Source organism: Protopterus annectens, chromosome 13.part0, assembly GCF_019279795.1.
Source record: "Protopterus annectens isolate FY-2018-M chromosome 13.part0, PAN1.0, whole genome shotgun sequence".
In the NCBI taxonomy this organism is placed as follows: Eukaryota; Metazoa; Chordata; order Ceratodontiformes; family Protopteridae; genus Protopterus; species Protopterus annectens.
Genome location: NC_056747.1, coordinates 1,144,592,548 through 1,144,620,274, shown reverse-complemented (window position 1 = coordinate 1,144,620,274; position 27,727 = coordinate 1,144,592,548). Strand labels below are relative to the sequence as shown.

The 27,727-nt window shown below is 39.3% G+C and overlaps 1 protein-coding gene across 1 annotated transcript in view; it reads left to right on the top strand.

The window, feature by feature from the left end:
- The window catches only part of LOC122788162 (myosin light chain kinase, smooth muscle-like), a 943,334-nt gene that overhangs the window by 806,412 nt on the left and 109,195 nt on the right, over positions 1–27,727 (top strand). Inside the window, exon 11 of the mRNA XM_044055140.1 lies at positions 13,016–13,233. Within this exon, the coding sequence (XP_043911075.1) occupies positions 13,016–13,233 (218 nt within the window). The remainder of the gene's footprint in view (positions 1–13,015; positions 13,234–27,727) is intronic.

Below are 27,727 nucleotides of genomic sequence, written 5' to 3'. Positions count from 1 at the left end.
TCTTTCTTGATGTTTCCTGTTTAACCTCTTGCCTCAGTGGACAGTAAGACCATACATGCCCCTTTTGATCACATCTGAAACATTTCACCCCAACTCTGGACATGTCCTGAAACCGTGGTTTCTTTCTTTTCTAGTGTAACCTGCTGTGATAACCTAGACTGCTGCTCCATGGGTCCCCCTATACCCATATGTTGGTTTTGGTGCCCCCCCCATCTGTAGCAACCTGATAGCTAATGGTCCCTCTTCCTCTCCATCTTCTCTGTAATTTTATACTCTTGACCAATCAAATCTTCACGTCTTCAAACAGACTGCTGAGGACTTGTTCCCTCCCCTAAAGATCTGCCATCATTTCAGATATAGCAACTCTACATCCAGTCACCCATCTATGAAATAAGTGCCAATTTCTATAATAGATTTACTCATTGTGTCACCTGCCTTTCTTCTCTGATCTCTACTTTTTTTTGTCTGTACATTTCAGGAGTCATTTTAAAACATGCCCTTAAATATTCTTCAACTTAACAAAACATTTAAACAACTAGCATTTCTAAGTTTGGAAACTGCATGCATTGTTTTAACTTTCAGCAAAGGAACTAAAAAACCTCCCCCCTTTGGGTAACAAAAACTCATCTCCCTCTTTTACTGGGATGAAAGGTTTGTACTAAGCTGGGAAACTATTCCCCTCCTTCCCATATCTTGCATGCCCCTATTGAAGGATGATCATCTGTCACTCCTTCTGATGCTGCATCTATCTATTTTCTACTTTCAGCTGCTCTATTCTCTCAGTGGCTAAGAATTCCACATGCTTCATTTTCAGTGCTAGTCTATTTAATTCTTGGTTTTGAGGTGGTCTGGGGAAGGAATAAATCGCACATTGTTTGCCTCCTTCAAACCCTCAACACCTGCTATGATGTCTCTCTAGCATCAATGGACTATTTTGGTTGCCACACAGTTACCACCATATCTTCCTTGGATATACTGGCATAATATTACAGTTGTCAAAAAAGCCAATGCTGTCCATTCTTACACTAATTTGACTAAAATGTAAAATATCTGGTGTACAAAACTAAACGTTTGTATAATTTACCTTGTGATTGTGAACGTGTAGACACGCATCTTTGCTGACAAAGCTACTTTAGGCTAATTAAGTTCCATTCCAATTTCCTCTAATCTTGCCATTAATATGAGATACCTTATCTGACTCTAACTGCAGTGACTGGACTTGCCTACTGTTGCCAACAAATGTGTCACACTGGAAATGTAAAGGAAGGGGATACTTTCCCCCTACCCCAATATGTCTTGTGTCATACTACTGATGTCCAAAATGTTAATGTAAAACAGTGCACATAAAGCTCATTTGATATACAATCCATTAAATGTAACCTGGCCTTTAAAAGCATTAAAGGAATATGCACATTTACCTTGTGCATGGATTTCCATCACCCATACCTAGACTAGAACCACACACTGACATCTAACAGAGCCCTGACATTCCAGTCCCTTTCTTTCTCTGTGAATCACAGTGTCTTCCAATGCCCATTACTTATGTTATCTGTCTTTCAAATAATTTACACACACACACACACACACACACACACACACACACACACACACACACACACACACACACACACGCACACACACACACACACACACACACACACACACACACACAAATTCTCAGGAAAGGCATGTTGACTTTTCCAATTCCCTACAACTTCTATCCTGGCAAGTTAGTATTGCCACCACACTAGATTATTGTACTACAGAGCCATCAACTACAATGCCATTCTTGATTTATAGAAAAATCTATCCAGGCTAGATAAATGCCCTAGCTGTCTCCAACTGAAAGGATACTGATCCATTACCTGTTCTAAATACTAAAATAATATAAAAGCATATGGCAAATTTCATATTTATGTAGATGTGGTTAACTCCTCTTGTTCCTGCATGAATGAGTAACTGACTGGCTTTAGCAAATCTACATTTACGCTTTTCAATATTTGGTCAGTTTTCTCTTTGAAAATCCTTTAATTTAATTTTTATGGCCATTGGCTTTTTGATTCTGTCTTATGGCCTTTCTGATTTTTGCAGACAAGCAATCAATCCTATTCTGTTAAACTGCATTTTCTATCTCATATGCTTTATTTACAACATCTATATAGCTGCTTTTATTTTTTTCTCTTCTCTTATTTTTTCTTTTGTTTTCAAGAGAAAGGTCACACAGTTTCTGTTCTCATGCCACAGAAATACACATATTGCACATTAAATTATATAAAATTCAAATACAAATTCAGTCCTCTTTTCACTGTTAGGGCATGTTATAATGTAATTTCATAGCCCAATTTTCTGTTAAATAGAGCTTACACATGTTTTACAGTTTTAATTAAAAAGGAACAGTGGAAAATCACATTTTAATGTTAATTTTCCTTACTTTGACATCACAGGAGCTAGAACAGACTGACAACAGCAAGAGGATAGGAATGCAAAAAGCGAGGAGACAGGAAGAAAGTAAAAGTGAAGAGACAGGAAGTAAGAGGCATAGAAAAAATAAATGATTGATGGAAGAGAGGTGGTTTGGCAAGAGATGACAGGAGACAGAATGGAAGTTCAACAGAAGGAGATGTATGTACCCAGGAACAATAAAAAGGAAGTATATGACTCTTTACCTAAGTCAGGAAACTCTGCAGTTGCAAGATCAGTTGCTAGGGAGGTATGACTTTGTGGCCGCTATGGACCATTGTTTAGAGGCAAGTTTTCATTTGTTCTGAAGACATTCATTTAATTGCTTGGCTATATAGATGCTCTAGGCTGAATGTTCTTGTCTATTAGTAGACAGTTTCACTTGTACTAGTGAGGCAACTGTGGAGAGTTGTGGCCTTCAGCTCTAAAGGAGGGTCAAGGTGGTGCACTTATTGAACCACTGAATACCTAGATCCTGCTGTTACACTGTGTGCCTTCACATAGCAGTGTAACAGTAGACAAGTGGTTTGCGCATCATCCTGTTGTGTAACCTGTTTTCGTACCAGGCACTGGTTAGAGTGTACACTGCACATCCCGTTCCTGTAAAGGGATTCTTCTCCTCCTCTTCTAGTCCACGTTGAGGCATGATGGAATTTAGAGTAGTTAGTTACCAAATGGGCAATCCTATAACACTTGAGCAGACTAGACGAGCTATGATTCTACTTCTGCCATCTTAACTCATTCCCTCCAATGGAGGTCTGGAAGTATACACCATAACTTCCATTGGGAGGAGCCTAAACTTTTAAATTGAATCAAATTATGTTCTCACATTTCAAACAAATGCTCATATCTCTGGAACCATGGGTGTTACTAAAGTAGCGTAAATACCTGCTAATAAAGAAATCACTTATCTGAGCTACCTAATGCTGCTAAATCTCCTCCACTTATTTCTCATACTGCCCCAAAGATAGTGTGAAGTAATACAATAAGTGCAGCAAGATAAAGACTGCTACATACCCTGGACATCTGAAGGACCTTTTCCCACTTATACAATATATCCTTACTTACAGACAAGATACCCTTACTTACAGATAGTTTTTCTAGGGATATTTTCCTGTGTTTCTGGTGCAGCCCCCTCCCCCAACTCTGTATCTCACTTCCTGCTGAAGCTATATCAGAGCCGCACATTCTGTGGTGCCATCTTGGAATTTCCCTAGCATTCCCTTTATCCTACTCTAGCCGGGTGGCTGTACTGATAATGTGCTCACCAGAAAACTCAGAGATATCTGTAAGTAAAAGCTACTGAAACAGTCATTAAGTCTTTTTTATTAAACTTCCAGTATTTTTTTCAGTTCATTGGAATTACTGAAATAACAACTTTTATAGTACATTCTTGAGTGCTGAATCAGCTGTGTGATACTGTTTAATCCAACAACTCTTGTATAAGCAAACTATCTGCAGCTCTTAATTGTCCTTTAAGTGAATTTTCTAGCTTCTCAGTTGAAGTGCCTTGGTTGTTGTTGTTGTTGTTTTTGTATCTTTCAGCTTTTCCCGGTTAGGGGTCGCCACAGCGGAACTCTGGTCCGCTAATGATTGGCAGTAGATTTTTACATACCGAGTTGCCAGCCCTGACGCACAACCTTCACCGAAGGTACGCCCATTCACACATGTCTCCACACAGAAGACGCTTTAGCTGAGAATCGAACAGGACAACGTCTTACTGTGAGGCGACAACGCTATCGCAGCACCACCACCGCAGTATCTGGATACATTGTAATATTGAAAGCTGTTCACATGTATCTACTGCTACTGAAAGTAACTTTTCTCTCCTCCTGACTAAAGTCTGTTTATTGTGAAAGGTGTTACCTTTGTAGCAATTTCAGTGCTTCAACAAGCATGCAGTGTGTAATATTGGTACAATAGAACTAAAAGGTAGAAGTTTTGCCGTGTTAGCATCTACCACTTGTTTGCTTAACTAAAAGCGTGCACTTTGCATGATACTTGTAAGAATATGTTGAATTTTTGAGTAAACTGTTTTAATGGGAATATCTGCAACAGTTTAAGGGCTGCAGTGGTGCAGCGGTTAGCATTGTCACCTCACAGTAAGAGGTTCTCCCATAAGATTCTCAGCTGGAGCACCTTCTGTGTGGAGTCTGCATGTCCTCCCCATGGTCAAATGACATCTAAAGACATGCAGGTAGGTGCGTGCATGAATGGGTGTGCCTTCTTTCAAGGTTGGGTGTCGGGCTGGCAACTCAGCACTGTAAAAATCAACTGCCAATCATTAGTGGACCGGAGTTCCACTGTGGCAACCCCTAACCAGGATAAGCCGAAAGACATACATCTGCAACAGTTTTAGTGCTTCAATTAGCACAAAGTGTGTAATACTGATAAAATAGAACTTATAGGTAGCAGCATTACTGTGTTATCATCTTCCTCTTGTTTGCTTAACTAAGTGTACTACTATGCAAGATACTTGTAAAAATATGTAGAATATTTGACTAAACTGTTTAAATGGGAATATTGGCATAAAACACTAACTGGAATAACAGCAGATATTGCTAACAGGGATTTTTAAATCTAAGCAGTAGAGAGCATTTAATTTAGAATTATAGTATACCTAAGAATTTTGTATTTTGCTGACTGAAACATATATCTGTATAGGTTTTGTGTTTGGTAGAGTGTACATTAATTAGAAAAAGCATTACCCTCCCAGTTTCTGTATCCTAACATTTCTGTGTACTCTTTCTCATGTGCTTATCCTTTCTCTAGCCCCAGCTCCTTTCAAAAACCCTCGGTCACCCCAGTGTCTTTCTGCCTGTATAGGAACCATTGATTTTGAAATGGCCAGAGCACCCTTGAGGACAGCGGCAACTCTGAAATAACTTTAAAGTAGGAATATAATGTCAGCTTGCTAATTAGAACTAAAGCCAAGGTTTTACTTGTGTAGCGACTATTTAAATCAAAGTTAACTACAGTGAGTACGGTATTAGAAATCGCCAAACCTGGACTGTCCCCGACCCCACTTTAAGTTTTCCCCTCTCTAACCCAGACTCTATATTTACCTGCTAATAAAGAAATCACCTGTCTTGAGCTACCTACTGCTGCTAAATCTCCTCCACTTATTTCTCATACTGCCCCAAAGATAGTGTGAAGTAATACTATAAGTGCAGCAAGATAAAGACTGCTACATACACTGGTCATCTGAAGGACCTTTTTCCACATATACAGTATATCCCTATTTACAGACAATATACCTTTATGTACAGTTTTTCTAGGGCTATTTTCATAGGTTCATAGGTTCATAGATTAGCACTAGGCTAACTGCCCTTGCGAGCCATTTTAAGCCTAGCCAATTATCCCTTGTGAGATTCAAACCCTGCACCTTGCATTTGTAAGGCAAACACCTGCACCATTAGGTCACTCTCCCAACCCATGGCACCTGTCTGCTGGATAATGCTGCAGTTCCGTATAAAAAAAAATTACAGCAACATTTCTCCTTTCCTGCAATGGAACAATCTCTCCTCCAAGACTGAATATGGCAGCAAAAGACTGTGATTCTGTCCTCCTTTCACTAAATCTACTTCCTTGTCTCCATGAAGACAGCCTGATATCAGCAGTGTTTGCCTTGGCTCCTTCTGCATGCATCTTTCCCATCATTCCATTCTGCTTTATTTTCACTGATTTTCGCTCCTTACACATCATTTGCCTCCTTTTTCTCAATTCTCTCCATCCCCTCCCCTCGCACGGAGGCTGAAAATGTAGCATGCAAGTCCAGCTCTTTTGCAAACCTTCCAGTACTGAATACACCCTCTGAATCCTCCAAACTTACATTCAACTCTTTCCTTTCCCTTCTTCATGGAAGTATGAGCTGGACCAATCTGCCACAAGACCCATTTATAGTGGAGGCCAGTAGGAACAAGCTCCAAGAAGGCTTTAAAAGCATTTAAATTTATAAAGTCCATATGCAAAATATATTTAGAATAAAATAATTCAGATACATATTTACAACATCCAGTGCGGAAATGTTGTCAAAATGTCTGAAATAGCTTAGAGGTATACACTGAGAAAGGTGAGAGTGTTCTTAAGTATATCGTTAAGTATGAAACGGGTTTTAACCAAAAACTAGAATAGGAATACAAGAAAACCAACAGAGGGATGAAAAAGGAAAATAAGTTGTTAGAAGAAGGGTAGCTAGAATTTATGAATACTACACAGGGCCTTCCTCAAAAACAGGCATTAGGCCTTGTAAGACTAAGCTGGTCAATAATTATATATATATATAAAAACGGTGATAGTGACAGATTTGCTATGTGAACCAGTAATGTAAATTCAGGCTACAGATTTGCCCATGGAGTTTAACGATGCATCAGACCAACAGGTAGTCAAAAGAGATGAGATGTTCACCTACTGAGAAAGGTCAAGTACCATGAGGGCAAGATGAAGTCATCAGTGTAAGTAATGCAAGATGTAACATTCAGCTAATTTCCTCTATTTTCCTCTGTTTCTGGTGTAGCCCTGCTCCGTTCACCCTCGCTTCACTCGGGCTCACTTTGCTCCCCACCCCCCCGTATAATTTCCTTTATAACTAGCCTCAAGCCCACTCCCACACCTCACCCTCCTACTTTAAACTCCACTTAATATCCCTCTCAAAGTACACTCCCTCTTCCACCTCCCTTCTCTTACATGTTAACTTCATCTACTAAACCCTTAATATTCTAGCCTTTTAGAAATTAGCTACTCTCATTCCAACTCTAATCTCTTATACCTCTACCTCGCCAAATTTCTCCCCCCTTCTCTACCTACTCCATCACAAACCTTTCTTATATCTGATTTCACTATGCATACCTTATTGCTCATTACACTTCTGCTATTTCAGCTAATCATCTTACTTACTCTCACTGCACCCTATGCTCAATTACCCTCCTTCCATAAACATTCCATCAACCTAATCTCAAAGGATCACACTTACTCAAGAAATACAGTAACCATCTCTCCATCCAGCTTATCCTCTAACACACAACTCCCCAAAATAAAAATACCTCCTTCTTTCTCTCTATCTTCAAAACACAAGACAAAGTATATTAGATACTACCCACTTACATCTAAGACTAAATGCTTCCCCAATACAACACTTATAGCTGGTGACATACACCCAAATCCAAGTCCAAACTCTAACCTGAGCTCCATCCCAAACTGCTCTCTCACCCTAGCCCACCAAATCAGACCTCATAAACAAATCTCATTTTATTCTATTAATACCCGAAGCATCCTCAACAAAGTTAGTCAGTTTCATGCATGGATAGCGAATCATACCCCAGATTTTACTGTAGTAACAGAAACCTGGCTTAAACCTCCACAACCTAGATAAAGATACCCCACTCCCTGGTTATAACAAAATTTGCCTTGACTGTAAAAACAAAAAGGGTGGAGGAGTTGCTGTAGTCTACGCCAACAGTCTTACCATTTCCAGCCTAACACAGTCTATCCCATCTTTCTCCCCAGCAGAAATACTGGCAGTTAACCTTAAACTCAATAACTACACCACAATTACTATAGTAGCCACCTAGATTCCACCAGGGGAAAATATTCCACTGCTGGAAAACATTCTCTCCTATCTCTCCCTGAACATTCCAAATGAAACAATCCTCCTTGGTGACATACATATTAATTGGCTAACCCTCAATAACCAAGGATCCCCGCACCATATAAATCTATATGGATTTACTCAGCTAATTACAAAACCAACAGTCAGCTAATTACCAAACCAACACATTTAAATAGTTCCCACTTCACAAGTACCCTCATTGTTTGGATACTTGTCTAAATATCACAGTCCAGAAACCCTTCCTGATTCCCTGAGGGACCACTCACCCTTAATGATGCTAAGATATACAAACCACCTCTCTAAACCACACAGCTACATTACTAGACATAATCTCTCCAACTTCAAACCAGAAACATTGAACGCCCTCATCTCTAGAGTATGCTGGGACTTCCTCACTCAGCTCCCCTGAGATGAAGCTGTCAAAGCTTTCGAATCTACTTTTCTTGATATCATAAACTCATTAGCCCCACCTCGTAAAATTAGGACAAAAGCGACACTACCCCCTTGGCTAACAAAAAACGCACACACTCTCATGAAGTCTAGAGATAGGTCCTGGAAAAAATGGCTACAAATAAAAGACCCAATTGACCCGCAAAGATATGACGAACAGAGAAACCTGGTCAAAAAGCTTATCAATAAAGATAAATAAGAATTCTATTATAACCCTCCTACAAACACTAAAATCTGACCACAAAAAAATTCTGGAATGCTATTAACCAAGTACTTCATTCTGGTAACTGTACCTCACCCAACCCTAGCCCTGACAAGACAAGAGTGGAGACTGCCAACACCTTCAATACTTACTTTGTTGAATCAGTATCCAAACTGTTTAACCCCAATAGCTCCTCCAATACAAGGAACCCCAAAGGCCCAGCTTCCTCTTTAACAACTACCCCCGCAAAACCTTCTCCCAAAAGCCCGTCTCCACAACATACATCAGAACCCTGCTCTCTACACTGAACCATGCTCTATATCTGCTGATAACATCCCATCATACTTTCTTCAGACAGCTGCACACTCACTTGCCTTTCCCATGTCTATCATTATAAACCACTCAATCTCTGAATCTAAATTACCATCTATCTGAAAACAGCTCTACACCCTACCTGTCCACAAAGGAGGTAACTCCACTGATATCTGTAATTTCAGACCCATTGCCATCCTTTTCCCTCTGTCTAAAGTTCTAGAAAAATGTATACATACAAAAGTCATGGAACATCTTTTTCAGGAAAACTTACTTACTCCTACACAACATGGTTTTCGACCAAAACATAGCACCTATACTGCTCTTCTGTCCTTTCTCAATACTATTTCCCTGGCCAGAGATGACCATAAACGTATTTCCTGTCTCTTCCTGTATCTCTCAAAGGCCGTTGATACAGTTTCTTACTCTCTAGTGTTAAACAAACTGTCTAACCACAGCTTCTCCCCAGATGCAGTGGCATGGTTCACAAGCTATCTACCTGACAAGTCCAATCAATAAGATGGGACACTGATTTATCTACTCCCCTTCCAATAAAAATGGGTGTACCTCAAGGAACAATTTTAGGGCTGCTACTATTCAACATTTTCACCAACTTGCTCTGTATCTCCTGTCCACTCTCCTCTATTATCCAATATGCTGATGACTCTACAGTCATAACAATAGCAAACTCTCCCTCCGAACTCTTATCAGCTACCCAGTCATTCTTTAACTCGGTGGAAACATGGCTCTCAAACAACCAACTCATCCTCAACCCTAATAAAACAAAACTTCTACTCTTCCTCCCTAAAACAGCCAACCACATTAAGACCTCTTTTACTATCCAGTCACTTAATACCCCTATTGTAGTTGAATCTAGCTCAAAACTCCTCGGTATCATAATTGATGATCAACTAAAATTTGATCTACACATAAATAATTGTATCAGGAAAACTCACCTTAAATTAGGTCTATTATATAGAAATGAAAAAAAATTCACTCAGGAAGCTAGAATAGCCCTCACTCATGCCTACCTTCTCCCCTGCTTAACATATTGCCCACAAATCCTTACTAACCTTAACTCCTCTCTCCTTACTAGACTTGAGACTACATACCTCAAAGTAGCTAGATTTGCAACTTAACAATCCTATAGATCTCATCACTGTTTCTCCCTAAAATATTTAAACTGGCTTGAGTTGCCTCACCACCTCCTTCTCTCAGCTTCAAACCATACACTCAATTCTGTACCAGCCATCTTTCTATCCAGCCTTACACTCTGTCATCTCCCACTATACTCCTTCAAGAAACCTCCGCAGCTCTTCCCAAAACCTCTTAAATATCTATAAACTCAAGTCTAAAGCAGAGTGCAACTTATATAGCTATCAGCCCTCTAATGAATGGAACAAACTTCCTCTTGAAATTCGAACACTAAGACATTCCAAACAATTTAAACTAACTTTAAAATAATATTTCAAAGGGCAATGGATCTGCCACTGTTCAAACCCACCTTGATAACACTCTGCTAATCTATCTATTCCTCTCTCTCTTATACTTTACAGTTATCCAGTTTTATCAATTGCAAAATAAAAAACTTTACTCCTATGTTGCTGTTTTACTATGCTTTTTTATACTTACTACTACTTTTAAAAAAATGCTCTTGCAGTCATCTAGCTGTTTGCCATTTTCTACTTATATAACATCTGTATAATGACTAAATGTAATCTATAAACTGGAGCTTTCCTCCCCGGGCCTCTGCTGAAAAAGGGCCTCGGCTCAGTCAGACATTCCCGGTCAACAAATGCAAAATAAATAAATAAAATAAAATAAATGGCAAACTCTTCAGCACAAACAATTTTCATACTGGTAATATTCTTTAGGTTCTAGGTCTTGCATTGAACTTTATAAGTTACAAGTAACAAGTAACTTAAAGTTGTAATATTTTGTAAACAACTTACAACATTTCAGCAACTACTCAAGTTACACACCTACTGTCAGCAGCATTTTGTTCATTCAACTGAGAGCTAAGCAGTTCTGTCTGTGATACTTGGTTGTAGCGATATTTAGAAACATATGGCATTTAGGACAATATAAATATTATGGCACTTGCGTATCATCACAACCACATTCTGAATGGCTCATTTCCAAACCATACTCCTGCCAAGATATGTAGTGGGGGCCAGGATAGGGACAGGTTTTAAATATTGCACTTAGAAGGTTGCTAGAATAACAGGACATGTTATGCATTTTTCTGGAGGAAATAACATCTGAAACGCAAATGTATGCCATTATTTATCAACAACATTCCACAAATACACAACTTTTAAGAGGATCAAACCAAAAATGCAAAACATAAATCTGGACATTCTGCAAAAATCTAGACAGTTGAGAGGTATGACAGTGATCTTTCAGGCCTATCAGATAATGTTTCTGCCGTCAGAGTAATTGCGATATTACTGGTCTGTGATTCACCCTGTGATGTTAAGAATGACATCAGAGAGTTGCGATCTTTGGCTGATGTAAAACCATCCCATTTAGTTTTCTCTCTCTCTCTAATGTTTTACTGTTGAAACAACATTTTATTTGAAGGATGCTTCATGCTTCCTTCAGTTTTGTTGTCTTCATAGTGTTTATTGTGGATGCGCAATTTGTACCTCTACATTAATCAGTAGAAACTGAAACATAAATTTTGGTCTGTTTCCACTTTAGTAATGTACTTAAACACTATAAACACAGCAAAACTGAAGGAAGCATGAAGCATCCTTCAAATAAAATGTCGTTTCAACACTGAAACATCATTACAGAGAGAGAGAGAAATAAACGGCTTGGAAATTAGCCGTTTGCCCTGTTCGGAATGTGGTTGTGATAATAAGTAAGTACCAATATTATATGAGCAGTAGTATATCCTTACCTGCACTAGAAATAGGTCAAATATTAACAAAGCTGTTTTTGCCATTGTATAATCTTTAAGATGAAATATTTTAATACTTTGTGTCTACATGGTTTTGAAATTGTTAATGCAAATATAAGCAAACAATATTTAATGCCTAGATGCATCAGTAGAATGTAACTGCAGAAACACCTACAGGCATCACCCGGCTGTAGTCTGCATATGTATACATATATGTATGCACATAAATACATGCACACATGCATCCATGCATGTATGTATTAAGGGAAAATGGATTTCAGTAATATATTGCACACCTATGTTGGTAGTATAAATTAAGGGCAGAATGCCTGAGGATAGAATGCACTCATTGTCAGAGGTAGAGGGATAACTGGTGTCCACTCAGAGCTGTATAACAACACCCCTGGCAGTATGAAAAGATACTAGTAATCCATAGTGTAAACAAGGATGCATACTTGTATTACATATATGTGCCATAATACGAGTGTGTGTCATAATATGAGTGTGGAGTGTTAATTTGCTTTAAAACATTGTCACAACACCAGCAAAAACTAAAGACAAATGCATGAATGCAACTGTTACATATGTTAGTAAAGCTTTGAAGGTATGGGAAATGTGACTGGAGATTCATTATGCCTACACTAAGTGTACATGATCTGTATTCAAGAGCATCCCTACCACATTTCGTGTGCTTTCTAGTCAGTCTGAAAGATTACACTAAGTATACATGTAGTCTACATTTTGGGGTAACCTTTATGTATCCCTCTTGATATTTAAGGGTGCAAAAAAATCAGTAAGAAAAGTAAAATTAGGAGGAAGAAAGTGAGTAATGCTTGTGTTGTCTGTTCACTCAAGACAGTGTATACTTAGTGTACACTTAGTGTAGATGTTAATGAATCCTTAACCACATGATAGATGTCCACTTAACACCAAGTACAACTGAACTGTCCATAAGGCTGTCCCAGCAGTGCTGGGAGTTATTCTTTGTTACTGAAGCTGCAGTTCATTCATTGCTCTTGTTAAATGTGTGCATTTGGAGAAGTGTGCATTCTGTGACTGATACCATGTGTTTGTCCAGCGTTGCAGGTGGAGAACTCTTTGAGCGAATAGTCGATGACAACTTTGAGCACACAGAACCCACCAGTGTGCAGTACATGCAACAACTTCTTGAAGGGGTGAAGTACATACATCAGCAAGGGATTGTCCATCTTGATCTCAAACCCGAAAACATCATGTGTGTCAACCGAACAGGAACTCTCATCAAAATTATTGATTTTGGATTGGCACGGAAACTTGGTGAGGAAGCACTGAGGAGTGAACATTATTTTGCATTTTTATCAGTATAAAATGTTGCTACTATTTTTTTTATTAATATAGTCCCTTCCAAGAAAGGTCAGAATAAAGTAGAATGGAGAGAAATACATATAAGCAACTGCTACATAACATAACAAACACAGGGATAGAAGAAGGAATTAAAAGTGATATTTCCCATGTATTTGTTGCAAACTAATGATACTAATTAGCAAAAAAATCGTCAGGCAGTGAAGATATTACGCAATTAATTATATTATGTTCAAATCAGCCATAAAAACTGGTAGAGATAGCTGTATCATGACAATTAAGCAATTTGTCATTTGTATGTTATGTAATGATATCCTTTTGTGAAAGATCACACACTGCTTTGCCTTGTGGTTGATATACCCTTCGTAGTGATGACACTGCATAATAACACACATTGTGCTGTACTTTATTTATTTATTTTATTTTTTCATTTTTGGGGGAAAACTTGAGGAGGTGGAATAGTGGTAATCCAAATATTGATTTTGTAGATATACAAATTACTTATATAACATAAATTATTGATGATTTGAAAAATAAGTCGGGAAGTTGAGACATGAGTTTGGTCAGGGTTGCTGCAGTTTTTGCAGACAGCAGAAATGGAGGATGATATTTTAAAATTATTTATTTTAAATATTCAAAAATATACTAGCAGGTATACAAAGATAATTATCTTATAGTCACATTTTCAGTGTTCCTGGATTTGCTTTCTTTCTCTGCACAGATGATATCCTAAAAAAGCATAAAATTGTAGAAATGTGACAGGATTATTTTCTGTACAGTATAGAACTGCAGTGAGTGTATGAGTCAGTTTCTGGAGAAATGTTAAGTAAATTGGATCTTACAGCTGTCGTTTTATTTACATTGTTTCACACCCACCATCTTCTCATCTTCAGTGATCTGTATCACACTACCAAGTCTTTTTAGATTCTTGCCTTTGATAGGGAAAGAACAGAATGGTCCAAGATTTGCACAGGCAAGTTCACACATGAACATGTACACCTACACACAAAACCTGTGTGATGCAGCTATTTATGAAAAATTCCAGCTTTTGTTTTTATCCACAAATCGCTGCAAATACAGACATGTGACATTAACCAGGAAACATTTTTTCTGTAAGCAGACTTCACATTTGATAAATGCACTTTAAAAATGACACATATTGATTTATAAATATATACTGATTTAGTGTTTGTTTAAATCCTGGTTGTAAATGTGAACATGTCTGGCTTGTTTCATAGCCCCTGTATTGCCAAGCATTTAATTTTCTTTATAGAATACTATTAATGCATGTTTTTACTTCTCACTCTATGATGCTGACAAAGTCCAGACAACATGTCATTTAGATAATATGTACCAGTATCAAAGTTCTTCTATGCAATGCTGTTGCATTGAACCTACCAGCTATAATAACACCATGAGAAAACTACACTATCACTAGAGTTTACTAGGCAAATAGTAAATAGAAGTAGATTGCCAGGCCTTTCCTCCACACTACACCTACACTGCACACTCACCTACAGACAGTTTAGAGCCCATAATCCACTTATCTCATGTCTTTGAAATGTTAGAGGAAATGGGAGTAACCAGTGAAAATTACTATAAACAGAGGAAAGAAATGCACAGTGTCAAAGTGCACTGTATTACAAAATATACTGCCAGCAGTTATTTAAAAATGAACAATATTTTTGATAACCATAAAGGGGAAAATACTCAACTGTTTTATTCTTAGATTACTCACTGTAAACACAGGCACACGGATGGGTTCCTATTATAACCTCAAACTTGTAAAAGTTTGAATGTCACATAGTCGACACCATATGACTGAACTTTTACAAGTTCGAAGGTTAAAACAAATGGCTCCATACAGTGCAGAATGGGAAGATTTCCCTTTTCTGCACTGAAGTGAGATCTCTGAGTTGGCATATTTAAGTAGCGGGGGGTGTGGGGGTGCAGGGGGCTTGCCCCTCTGCTCAGAGCATTTAGGTAACGTTTATCTTTTTTTTTCTTTTTTATTATATATTCAATGTTTCAATCTTCACTCATATGGTATCGATCATATGAGGTTAGAAGTTTTGAAACTTCGCTTCGAGTATATAATATAGACCCCACACGGACATCTTGGAACAAAACTCCTTTCCTTTTATCATTTTTTTTTTTTTTACAAAATTCAGGCATTATTTTGCTGCACACTATGAGCATAATCATAGCTCATACAGAATCTCCCTTTCTAGACAGACCTCATATAACACCGCCAGATAAATAACGCCCACCTTCATGCAGAGCCTGACTGATCAGTGTGTATGAAACACGTTACAAATCTCACTGATCCTACAGCTCACAGCACATCTCCAAGGGACCTTCACACATATTTATGGGTTATCATGTCAACTGTACAGATTTTATCCAGGAGAAAGTTACTAAAAAGTAAATATTCAATGCCAAAAACTTTATGAGGAATGGTGAATGCACTTTAGATGAAAAAGAGAAGTGATGTGATAGCACTTCTCATATTCTCAACACTTTCATAAGCACCGTAAAACACTGGTTTTTACAAGGTGAAACAAGATGTTTCAAAACAAGTATCCAAGCCCTTCATCTTCTTCTGAACTTTAATAATCCCATAACTTTCTAATTATAGCAGGATCTGTGACACCTGTTTGGAAACAAACTTATTGAATTCTACATGACTGTGTCTAGAAAGATGAAAACAATAGCATACTAAAAACATTTCAGCAAAATAGAAATCCATTGAAAATTCATAAAACAAAAACAATACAGTTAATTGCCTACTTTATGGGATGCAAAACCCCTCACATACCTACAGGACACAGCAACTCGTATAGCCCCTTCTCCAAATCTTAACATAATCTTAACCCTAACATTAAACCTAAACCCATCCATTTTGCTTTGTGTGTGTTTTTATCCCCTGCAGACAGCCAGCTATCAACTTCCCCCTTTCAACATGTATGCCAGGAGATAAGTTATCATCCACTCGTACATCAGGTTGTTTTCTGCTTATTCCTACCTTCATTATCCTGCAGCAGCCTGAAAGAATGGGACTCCGGCAGTGATGGACCTTTGACCCCTGTTTCCTCTCATGTATTAGTCTCCAGTTACCGCACACATGCTGCTTTTGCTGTGCGTTCGTAGACCTTAGTCAGCCTTCTAGCATACTCAGCCTTTTGTCCGAGATTGGTACAGCTGTACCTGGCTTTTACTAAAAATAGCAAATCAATTATTCATAATTTGTCAAAGCGCCTTACCCCTGACTGTCCTAAACACTACAGAGCAGCAGTTGATATCCATTTCTTCCAAATAATCTTACCCACAGCACAACAATTTTCTCAATTCTTCTGGACCGCCATGCAATCTGCTAAGGAGCAATCACTTGGCTGATACGTCCCTTGGCAACAATCCCCATGGAGCTAACTGGCCTGTGGAAGGTCCAGCTCAAGAGTCCTGAGACCCCTCCCCTCCCCACTTACCTTGGCCTCCCTTACATTTCCTGCCTTCCACTTACTTGACTGGCACAATCTAGCCTATCCTGTCAATCTCACCTGGAGAAGAAGGTGAAAACCTAAAAAACAAGTTTGAAAAAAGGAAATTCCTTCTCAACCTCTAATGTGATCACCTTTGCAGGTCACCGGCTCCATTGACTACCTTTCAGCTGACCCTAAACTAACTGCTAACTTCTCCCCTTCTTTAATGAGTAGGTGGGTTGGTCATAGGTTCATAGGTTGGTACTAGGCTATCGGTCCTAAGGTCTATACAAGCCTAGCCATAAAAGTTCCCTGGATATTTCTTCCCACAATATTTACTTCCCTGGACCCCTGTCTAGTAGGGTGATGACGTGATCCCCAGGGTGAATTTCCTATCTCCCATCCAATCATCAAGGTTCCTTTTGAAGAGGGCCAAGGAGTCACTCTGCTTGACATGTATGGGCAGTCTATTCCAGAGTATGTGGTGTCTCTGGGTCAGGAGCCTATCCCTCCAGCATGTTTTTTTCATTGTGATGACAAGGTTTAGATCCCTGGCACTTGTGGCTGTGAGGGATTGGGATTTCTTTAAGTGGAGCATGTCCAACAGCTCAGGGTTTTACATGGCCTTGTATGTTAAGCAGAAATCACCTCTGAGTAGACAATATGCCACAGAGTATAGCTAGAGTTATTTTTAGACGGTCAGCATAGGGCATCTGCTTTAAGCCTGTGATTCTTTTAGTGGGGTATGTCTGCGGCCTTTCCAGCTGTTGCAGATGTCTTGTGAGGTACATACCAAATGGGGCATTGTGCTCTATAATAGGTCTAATGAGGGAAGAGTGCAGTGGGACAATGACCTCCTTTTTTCTGGATAAAAAGCCCTTAGTGATGAGGTGTGCCATGTAGAAGGATTTCCTAACTGTTGTGGCAATGTGGTTATCGAAGGTGAGACCACTGTCCACCTGTGTCCCTAAGTCTCTCATCACACTTTTGGTGTTTAGTGTACTGCCACCTACGTGGTAATTCACAGGTACATGTTTTTTCCCAAAAAGGATAACTATACATTTTTTGGCATTGAGCTTGAGCCCATGGCTCTGGCACCAAGCATCTGTTTCTGTAAGGCCCTTCTGTAGAATATCCACATCATTTGGGGATTCAATAATGGCTCCCAGTTTGCAGTCATCTGTGAACTTTGTTAGCCAGAGTCCTTTAATGTTGGCCTGTACTTCAGAGAAGTAGATGCCAAGCAAGAGCGGTCCCAGGACTGAACACTGAGGTACTCCACTTGTCACTTGTCTGGAGCCAGATTTGGAGTCGGCTACTTTTACAGTCTGGGTTCTGTCAGTAAGCCAGTTGGCAACCCATCAAGTGACGTAGGGATTTATGCCCAGCTTAGTAAGTTTATCTATGATTCCAGAGTGGGGGATGGTGTCGAAGGCCTTGGCAAGGTCCAGATAGGCTGTTTGGATCTCCTTACTCTCATCCACAGCTCTGGAGACTGATTTGAAGAAGTAAATCAGGTTCAGGAGACAAGATCGGCCCTTTACAAACCCAAACAGGGTGGGGTCCAGTGTTTGAAGGTTGCCAATTTCTTTGCTTATAAGTTCCATGATAATGCATTTCATGCCCTTGCAGATTAGGCTTGTCAGGCTGATGGGACGGTAGTTCCCGAGATCCAAGGTGGATCCCCCCTTGTGGAGTGGGATACCTGTAGTTGTACACCACTCAGTGGGCACGAAGCCTGAGGTGAGGCTATGGTTTAACATGACACTTAGGTGAGGTGCCAGTTCATTTTGTAGTTCATGTAGTACACAGCCCAGGATGTCATCTGGTCCCATGGATGCTCTATTCTTAGCTTTGGAGAGTGCTGTTTCTACCTGTGTGGCCGTGATTACTGGAATTTGGCAATGTTTTGGTACTGAGATGAACCCTTTAGGGGGTGAGAGGAGGGTGAAGTTGGTACTAAATTGATCTGCCAGGATATTGGCAATATCATTGGGATCAGTATATTTAATGCCATTTTGTTGTAGCTCAGAGCAGATTTGAGCATTGCCATTTAGATTCTTGACATAACTATAAAATGCCTTGTGGTTGTCTTTGGAATCTTTGGCAATTGTATTTTTGTAACTAGCTCTGGAGAATATTATGAGGGATCTCAGCTTCTTACTGAGGCAGGTAAGGGAGATTGTTACATCCTGGGATTTTCCTCTTTTCTTCAACAGTTTCTTCCTTCTGTGGTATAGTTTGTTTATGGCAGGGGCCCACCAGATTAGCTTCCTTTTTTTGTAGGAGAGCATCTTGGTTCTATTTTGGATGGCACGATTCATGCACAAGTGGATGTGCTCATACAGTGCCTTAGTGTAGGATTCGGCAGTCAAACTTTCAGCTCCCGTCTGCATGGGTGTCATGAAGTTTGTCGCTTCTGACTTAAGTAGCATGAAGTTGGCTTTGGAGAAGTTTTTTACGGAGGTTTCCTTACTGGAGGGTGGGGGTGGGATGTAGATGTCAAGGGTGATTTGCTTATGGTCAGACCTGACCAATGAGGGGGTGTCCAGTGGTATGAAGCATCTATCTCCCATGTTGGTAATGACCATGTCTAAGATATTGGAGCCCCTGGTGGGACAATGGATTAGTTGATCCAGGGCATTGGCATTTATTAGTTCCAAGAATCATTGGGAAAAGGTGTTGGCACCCGAGTAGTTTTCCCAGTTAATGGCAGGGTAGTTGAAATCACCCAGTATTAGGGTGTTTGGTTGTATCTTAATATTTTCCACTATGCTTAGAAAGGTGTAGTGACAATCTTGGGGCTTGGTGGGGGATCTGTAGCAAGCTACAATTTGGATTCCAGTCTTAGTGTTAGTTGCACCTGGAGAATTTCAGATGCATTGTGTTGGGCAATTAGCCTGGAGGTGTGAATATCCTTGGTGAATATGGACACTCCTCCACCTTTAGTGTTTCTGTCCTGGTTTGGTGGCTGAAAAGTGTGGTAAGATTTGTAGCCTGGTATTGCAGGAGTGCTCTCTGAAGCCTTGAACCAGGTCTCAGTTACTGCAGAGATATCAATGTTGTCCATTTTTAGGAGTGCCTCGAGAGAGTGCATTTTGAGGTTTAGACTTCTAGCATTGAGTAGCATTACCTTCAGATTTTGCATGCTTGTATCTGTTATGGTGGTGGTTCTGTCCTTTGAACCTTGCCTAAAAAAGGCACTATAGGGGTGGCAAGAGTTTTAGCCAATAACGTGAATCCCAGGGGTGACAGGTGCAGACCATCTCTGGCAAAGCATCATGGTTTGTCGATCATGTCATCCCAGGCAGACAGATACTGGATCCCCTTTGAATGACACCAGAAGCTTAGCCAATTATTGAAGTCATAGGTTCATAGATTCATAGGTTCATAGATTAGTACTAAGCTAACTGCCCTTGCGAGCCATTTTAAGCCTAGCCAATTATCCCTTGTGAGACTCGAACCCTGCACCTTGTGTTTGTAAGGCAAACACCTTAACAATTAGGCCACCCTCAAGTCAATCATTTGTCCTTATACTGTGGTATCATTCTGGGTGAAGGCAGGATGCTACTTAGGGCTAGGGTCATATCTGCCTGGGCCACATGATCCGAGAGCTCTTCCATGTCTCTTTTCATGTAGTCCAGGGAGGTACATCTAAAGTCATTCACTCCAACATGGACAATGACAGAGTTGTATTTGTACTTGTTATGGAGTGACTTGAGTGCATGGGTTGTGTGGTGGATCCTGACACCCAACAGGCAGCTGACTGTAATTTTCTCCTTGTTCAGCCTGGTGAGTAGGACATCAGTGTGCCTAACTATAGAGTCGCCTATGACTAAAGTGTTGGGTACATTGTCTTGCCTTAGGGGCTGTTGGGTGGCACACTGGTGTTGTGAGCTATGTGTCATTTTGGTTGTGACTGGTGTTTGTTTGCATTTCAGCTATGGAGGTCCTTGGGTGGGGAAAGCTGCCAAGGTAGAGATGAAAAAGACTGATTTGCTTTGTTCCAAGCCTTTTCAGTGATACCCAGGTACAGCTCAACCAACCCTAATCCTCTTGACTTATACTGTCTCTACCTGTTCCACCCCCCCTAAAACCTCAGTCCAAGCTGACCTACCTCATACAAATGGTGGCTTGCTGCAACCTGGCTAGCCAGCCATTTTTATAGGGGGTAAACATGCAGTGGCTCAGACTACCAGCCTCACTCTGTATAAGTGAGCTCATACTGGCCTCCTCTCTCTCCCATCCTCTCTAACCAATAACAAAAATGTAGTGAATGACATTCGTAAAGTGACAGTGTTAGGAAGACTAAGCATGATGCATGTAGTGATTTTCTAATCAGATTCTTCTGTTCGCTGTCTGGTACGGTCCCACTGTACAGCAGACATCACCTCATTAAAAAATAGGATGCAGGGTGTTGTGAGCCACAGTCACCATTATTGCATCGGAGACAGAGCACAGGATAACTCAGGACCATCAACCCAAAATGAGGACGGAAAGCACATTACAGGGGGTGCATTCACTGGAAGGATAAATTATGTTAGTCCTCCTGTGACATCATGGGTTACCACTGTGTGTCCTTGACTTACTGTCACTTAGATGGTGAGAATAGTCAGGTCTTGAGACCTCCTGGGACAGGGACAGGGACAATGTGACCTGGAATTAGCTGAAGCTCACTGCTGAGGAATTTCTGACAGTTCAGCCACAACTGCTGAATATGACCCCTGCAAAGCCCCACATACTTATCTGCAATTTGTCCATACACTACTCCAGTCCTGGACATCAATGTCTATTTGGGCAGACACAATTACACTGGCAATCCTACACAAGGAGATGCTCACTGAGGCAGTGTGTGCTACCACAGACCTTGTTAGACCTGTAATTTTGTGATGTTTGATCCACAGAGGCACATGTAGCCCATGGTAATGTGGGGCAGTATCCTAACAAATACCCCATCACACACACTTGCAGGGCCACCTCCTGTAATGGTCAGAATTGTATGTGCCTTCTGTTTGGCACAGCTGATCATATCAATCATGTACCAGTGACCCTAGACCAGTGTCCAGTTATGACGTTCCATCACCCATCTGGGTGTACATCATAGCTACCTATGCCTTAACCCTTCCCATTTACCTTATTTCTGGTTCTAAGTTTTCATAGGTGGGTGCCATTTTTAAAAAATCATTCCCTTCTTGCTGCTGAGCGTTTCTTTTGCTGTCAGCATCCACTGCAATATATAAGTTTAATACTGTTTTTTTTTGAATAATTTACTAATGTATTCCACAGCTTAATTGTACTTTTGATACTAAATGAAATGATGTGTCGCTTGCACTGAGCAAAACTACAGAACCTTGAATGTGGGGTTTTTATGACAGTAAACTGACCGGCGACTTATCTTTATTGGATACTAGGCACTAATTTAATTTGGTTATGGTACACCTAGCGACAATCATTCACATAAACAAGTATGTTGTGTTTTGTTGCTGTATTTGCAGCATTAATAGTAGAATAAGGGCAGAAATATCTTGCAAAGCTGTGCTGGTTGTTGCTGTGCATATTTTCAGGGTTATTTTAATTCTGTCTCTGAAATCTCACCAAGAAAAACTGAACTGCTGTAATTATTATAGTTAGCGACTGCATCCCATGCTTTGAATGTACAGTGCCGATCTTTGCTTGGCTATTCTAACTACAACAGGGTTAATATAAATATTCATAAAGACCTTTTTAATGTTTTTGTATAATGCAGTAGCTGTGTAATAGATAACTTATATTGGAAATTAGTCCATAATTGAACTGTTTTATGTAGAGCATTTTCCAATCATGTTGAGTTATTTTCAGCTATTCTATCATGTTCTTGCCTTGCCGTATTTATCCTACCTATTATTTTTGTCTCACTCTTCTATTTATTGCTCATAACTGACCTCCCCCCTTTTTTGTCTATGTAGCCCCTAGCTCATCTTCCTGTGATTTCTCCTGGCCACTTTAAAAATCCTTGTTTGGACCTGAATCTGAAAGCTGCCCTAACAATTGCCTGCCCTGCAATTCTCTAAATACCATACAACCACTTTAAGTATGTGTCCTAGTGACTGGATAAGTAAACAATTATTTCAAAATGCAGTATTATAACAAAATAGTGCTAGCATTAATAGTGCAACAGTGTAGCACACGAGCTGTTTTTTTCTGCTACGGTAAAGGAAACCAGCAGTCCAAACCTTTCTATTTTCCTATCCTCACACGCCATACTGTATTGTTTTTTTTTCCCTTACCATACTCTACTATTCCCTGGACATGTTTTTTTCTCTCCCATTGCCTTATCCTGTGAGTTTTTTGCTTTTTTTAGCTGTTTCTATTACCTAGCTCCCTCTATTAAACTACATTTTGTGTCTGTCTCCCTAAGTTTACCCTGTTACACTGTACTTGTATTCTTTCATGTATTTCACTGTTACCTGTGGATCTAGATGTTAGCAAGCAATCTCTGAAGTGCTGAATACTTACATACTTAGTGCTTCTTTTTTTCTTTTTAGTACCTCTTTAGCACTCTCTTCTTTAGCCAGTCCATCTAAACTTATTGATTGACTTCTTGGCATTTTGCCGACCTGGGTGTAGGCCCGCCCCTTTCAACCTTGCTGTGCTCGGGCTCACTTCGCTACCCTACCCTACCCTCATTCCCACACACCCCTATCCTCCTGTAACTTATAATTAAACAAGCCACACCCCCATGATCTCATTCATTTCCCACCCTTTCCATTGCTTCTTCCAATTAAACAATTTAATTCTTATTCTTTACTCCCTCACTTTACGTCAGCATTCCATTTCAATGGCAACAGTTACTCCTCTCTACCACCTCTCTCTCATTATTACTAATTACTAATTTTCTCCAATTTATTTGCCTCTGATTCTCTTATCCACCCTGCATCCATAGTCACCTTCTCATGTTGAACCTGTTTTTTATCTAATCACTCATCCCACCATATTTAAACTTATTACTCCACCATTAGTCTTCCTAACATCTGCTAATTGAACCTGATCAACAAACTCCCAAAGAAGATCTTCTTCTTCTTTATTAACTTATAAGACTTCTGTCTCCCTCCCCTCTTAATCTAGATCATATACACATAACTACTATGCTCTCTATAAAACTTAGCATCTTTCTAACTCTTTGTTAGCTCTACTTTCCCTTGCCCTGCACTCTTCTTCTTACCATACCCACCATCTCACATATTACCCTTCTCCAACTCTTCCCATTATACCAGACCATTATCAAAGTAAGACCCCTTTACAAATCTCCCCACATCTTTTTTTTTCCCTTCTCCAACACTATTCTCCATTAAGTACCTTCACACAAACAATAACGCTAAAAACTTGTACATATACAGCAGATTACTTTCCAAGCTAAAATTTATTTTCCTACATTGACTTACCCACATCAAACTACTATCTGATATCCATCCTAACTCAGGTCCCGCAATCTCTGCTCATTATAACCCAACCTCCCCCCCCACTATACACAAATAGCAACTTCCACTCAAAACCCACACTGCCTCTAAAACAATCCAATCCAGACCTTCTTATCATAAATTTCAACCTTAGAAGCCTCCTTAATAAAATCCAGGAATTTCACACAGCCATTGCCCTCCACCCCCCAGACATAGCCATTATAACAGAAACCTGGCTTAAACTCCATATTAAATCTGAAGAAATGCTCCCTAAAGGATATAGCATCATCAGAGAAGATAGATTATGTAAACATGGTGGGGGTGCAGCTATCATGTTCATAGATAACCTTAAGGTAGTTCAGCTAACTCCACCCCACCCAATCTCCCTAATGCAGAAACTATACCTGTTAGACTGGACATAAATAATCACAAATCTATTATTATAGCTATATACCTCCGCACTGATAATAACCTCCAAAATACTGAAAACATTCTTGAATGGGCCTCCTCTAACTTCAATCATGAAACAATAATACTGGGTGAATTTAACCTTGACTGGCTCACTTGCTCCTCTAATTCTCCAGCAAACTTTATAAACCTATATAACTTTCACCAAAACATACTACACCTGACACGTGTTGACAAGCACACAAATAGACATTCTGCCCTTGATTGGGTTTTAACAAATAAATCTAATACTAAATATGAAGCCGGCTGTCTATCTAACACTTTAAGTGATCATTTCCTATTGTATTTAATAAGAAAAATTCAAATAACTGTAGTAATAACACATTCAACTTTATTTGGAACAAAAAACAATTTTCCACATCCATCTTTAGCTCTAAAAACCTTACAACTAGAACTTGCGGTGTAATATTTTAACAATATTTTTCTACAAACATTGAATGAGCTTGCCCCACTTAGGAAAATGCATACAAAAATCAAAGTACTCCCCTAGTTACCAAAAGAATTACTTCTATTACTCAAGGAAAGAGACAGGGCATGGTCTTGTTATCATTCTAACAAAAGTAATGCTAATCTCACAACCTACCGACCACTCCAAAATCAGGCCAAGAAACAAATCAAACAAACTAAAAAAATACTTTCAATCTTAACTAAAATACCAAACAACCCCCCAAAAATTTCGGCAATCAGTTAACCACCTTCTTAAACCTAGAAAGCCCACTACCCCAGTCCCAATAGCAACTAATACTACAGACTATATAGCCATTCAATTCAATACCCATTTTATTACCTCAATAACCTCACATCTAAATAATGCTATTATCTCTCCTCTTTCATTACCTACTCAGTCTACCCAGCTACCCTCCCATCTCAAATTTGAGCCCATCCAAACTGGCTTCATACAAAACCTACTATCAAAGGTAAAACCATGCACTCTTGCTGCTGATCAACTACCTGGAGAGTTTCTGAAACTCGCTACCCCTTCCACTGCCTACCCTATATCTATTCTAATCAATCGTTCTATCTCTGAACAATATGTACCTCACCTCTGGAAAATATTCTATATCATCCCACTTCATAAAGGAGGATATTCTAAAGATATTTCTAACTATAGACCAACAGCCATTCTCTCACCCCTACCTAAGATACTAGAAAAGTGTATCCACAAACAAATATAAGGCTACTTCCTGAACAACCTCTTATCTCATACACAACACGGTTTTTGGCCCATGCAGAGTACCAGTACAGCCCTTCTAACTTTTTCCAACTGCATCAATCAGCTCAAAAACAATAACCAACTTGTTACTTGTTGAACCCACTTGAAATGTTTAAGTTAACAGAATTTAAACTAACAGCTCTGTGGGTTGATACAGGTGATTCAGCTTTATCATTGTATATAGGAATAGCAGTTGGGTTATTTCTTTCTAATAGGCACATAGCCACAGTACTTTTTTAAGTGAAACAGGTGAAATAATATGGGAAACTGCTTATTAAACACCCCGGTGATTGGATTGGATCTCTTGATGTCATTGTCAGCCTTCTTAAAGACTGGATATAGCAATTCAATATTTAAGTTGGGGCATTAATGTTGTTCACATTCTTTAAGACTGCTTTTAAAGTATTTTTCCAAAATAGTTTTCTTATTACCGTTAATACTGATGTTGCTGTCACTATAGCCTGTTGAAGAGTAGCTGTATGAGTAAAATAGTTTTGGGCTGGTAGATATATCAATATCTAGAGAAATGCCTTGTTTTGCTTTGGTAACTCTTTCCTTAATGTGTTAATTTTTAAAATCTCTTTACAGTAACATTATTAATGTGCTTACAACCTGTAATGCACACAGTTTATTCCACTAGATGAGATGATTATATAATCTTATGTTAGATGTTTCAATGTAACAGACAAATTTAAAACTTAACTTGTAGGGTTATCCTACATGGAGTTGACAATTAACTGACTGATCATATCCCTCTGATCCTGTTCATGCAGCTAATGATATCACCCTACACAATGTGTTTCACTTTTCTCAGCAGCTGTTCAAGTAGGTTTAAGTAAAGCCAGTGTGGCGATGAAGTCCACCACATGGGTATTTAATAACAGTGTGGAAACTGAGTCCAGCACATGGATATTTACTTAAAGGCAGTGTGGCAACAAAGTCCACCACACTGATGTTTACGTAACAGTAGTGTGGCAATAAAATCCACCAGATGGGTATTTAAATAATGGTAGTGTGGCAATGAAATCCTCCCTATCAGTATTCAAGTAAAGGCAGTATGGCAATGAAGTCCACTACATGGGTATTTAATTAAAGGCAGTGTGGCAGTGAAGTCCACCAGATGGGTACTTAAATAATGGCAGTGTGGTGATGACGTCCAGCACATGGTTATTTAAGTAAAGGCAGTGTAGTGATGAATTCCACCACATGGGTATTTAAATAATGGCACTGTGGAGATGAAGTCCACCAGATGGGGATATAGGTAAACGCGGTGTGGCAATGAAGTCCACCACATGAGAATACAGGGTGGTTTAAAAGTCAAGTGTATTTTCTACTGTGTTTAATGGCATTACTCAGTGTTTTTAGACTGACATGCTTATTTACTGTAGGTTGGAAGTTGAGTTGTCATAGTGGATTTAAGTAGTACAGTTTAGTTTAAAAGATGCCCTAGCAGTTGTTGATCTTGTTCTCTTTATAAGTATATAATTACCCCACTTACTACTGCTTCTAGCATTCATTCTCTGACAAATTCCTATGTTCATAGCTTTTGAGTTAATCACAAAAATACAAAACCAACTTATAGGCCATGGATGATCTAAAGTACATTCAAGCCATGGGTATTGCCGACTCTTCATCTTCAATAACATACAACTAAATGCCCATCTGTGATTTCTTAAGAAACCTAAGAGAAAGAGTATTTCTTTTGCATTTTCCATGTATATCATCCCCAAAACTGAAAAATTCTAGCTCACATACGTATGCTTGCATGAGGCTTGTCACTGTGGTTTATTAATTATTTATCTATTTATTTCCCACTACGTTTTTAGAATACCCATAAAGTGGTGGGATACACC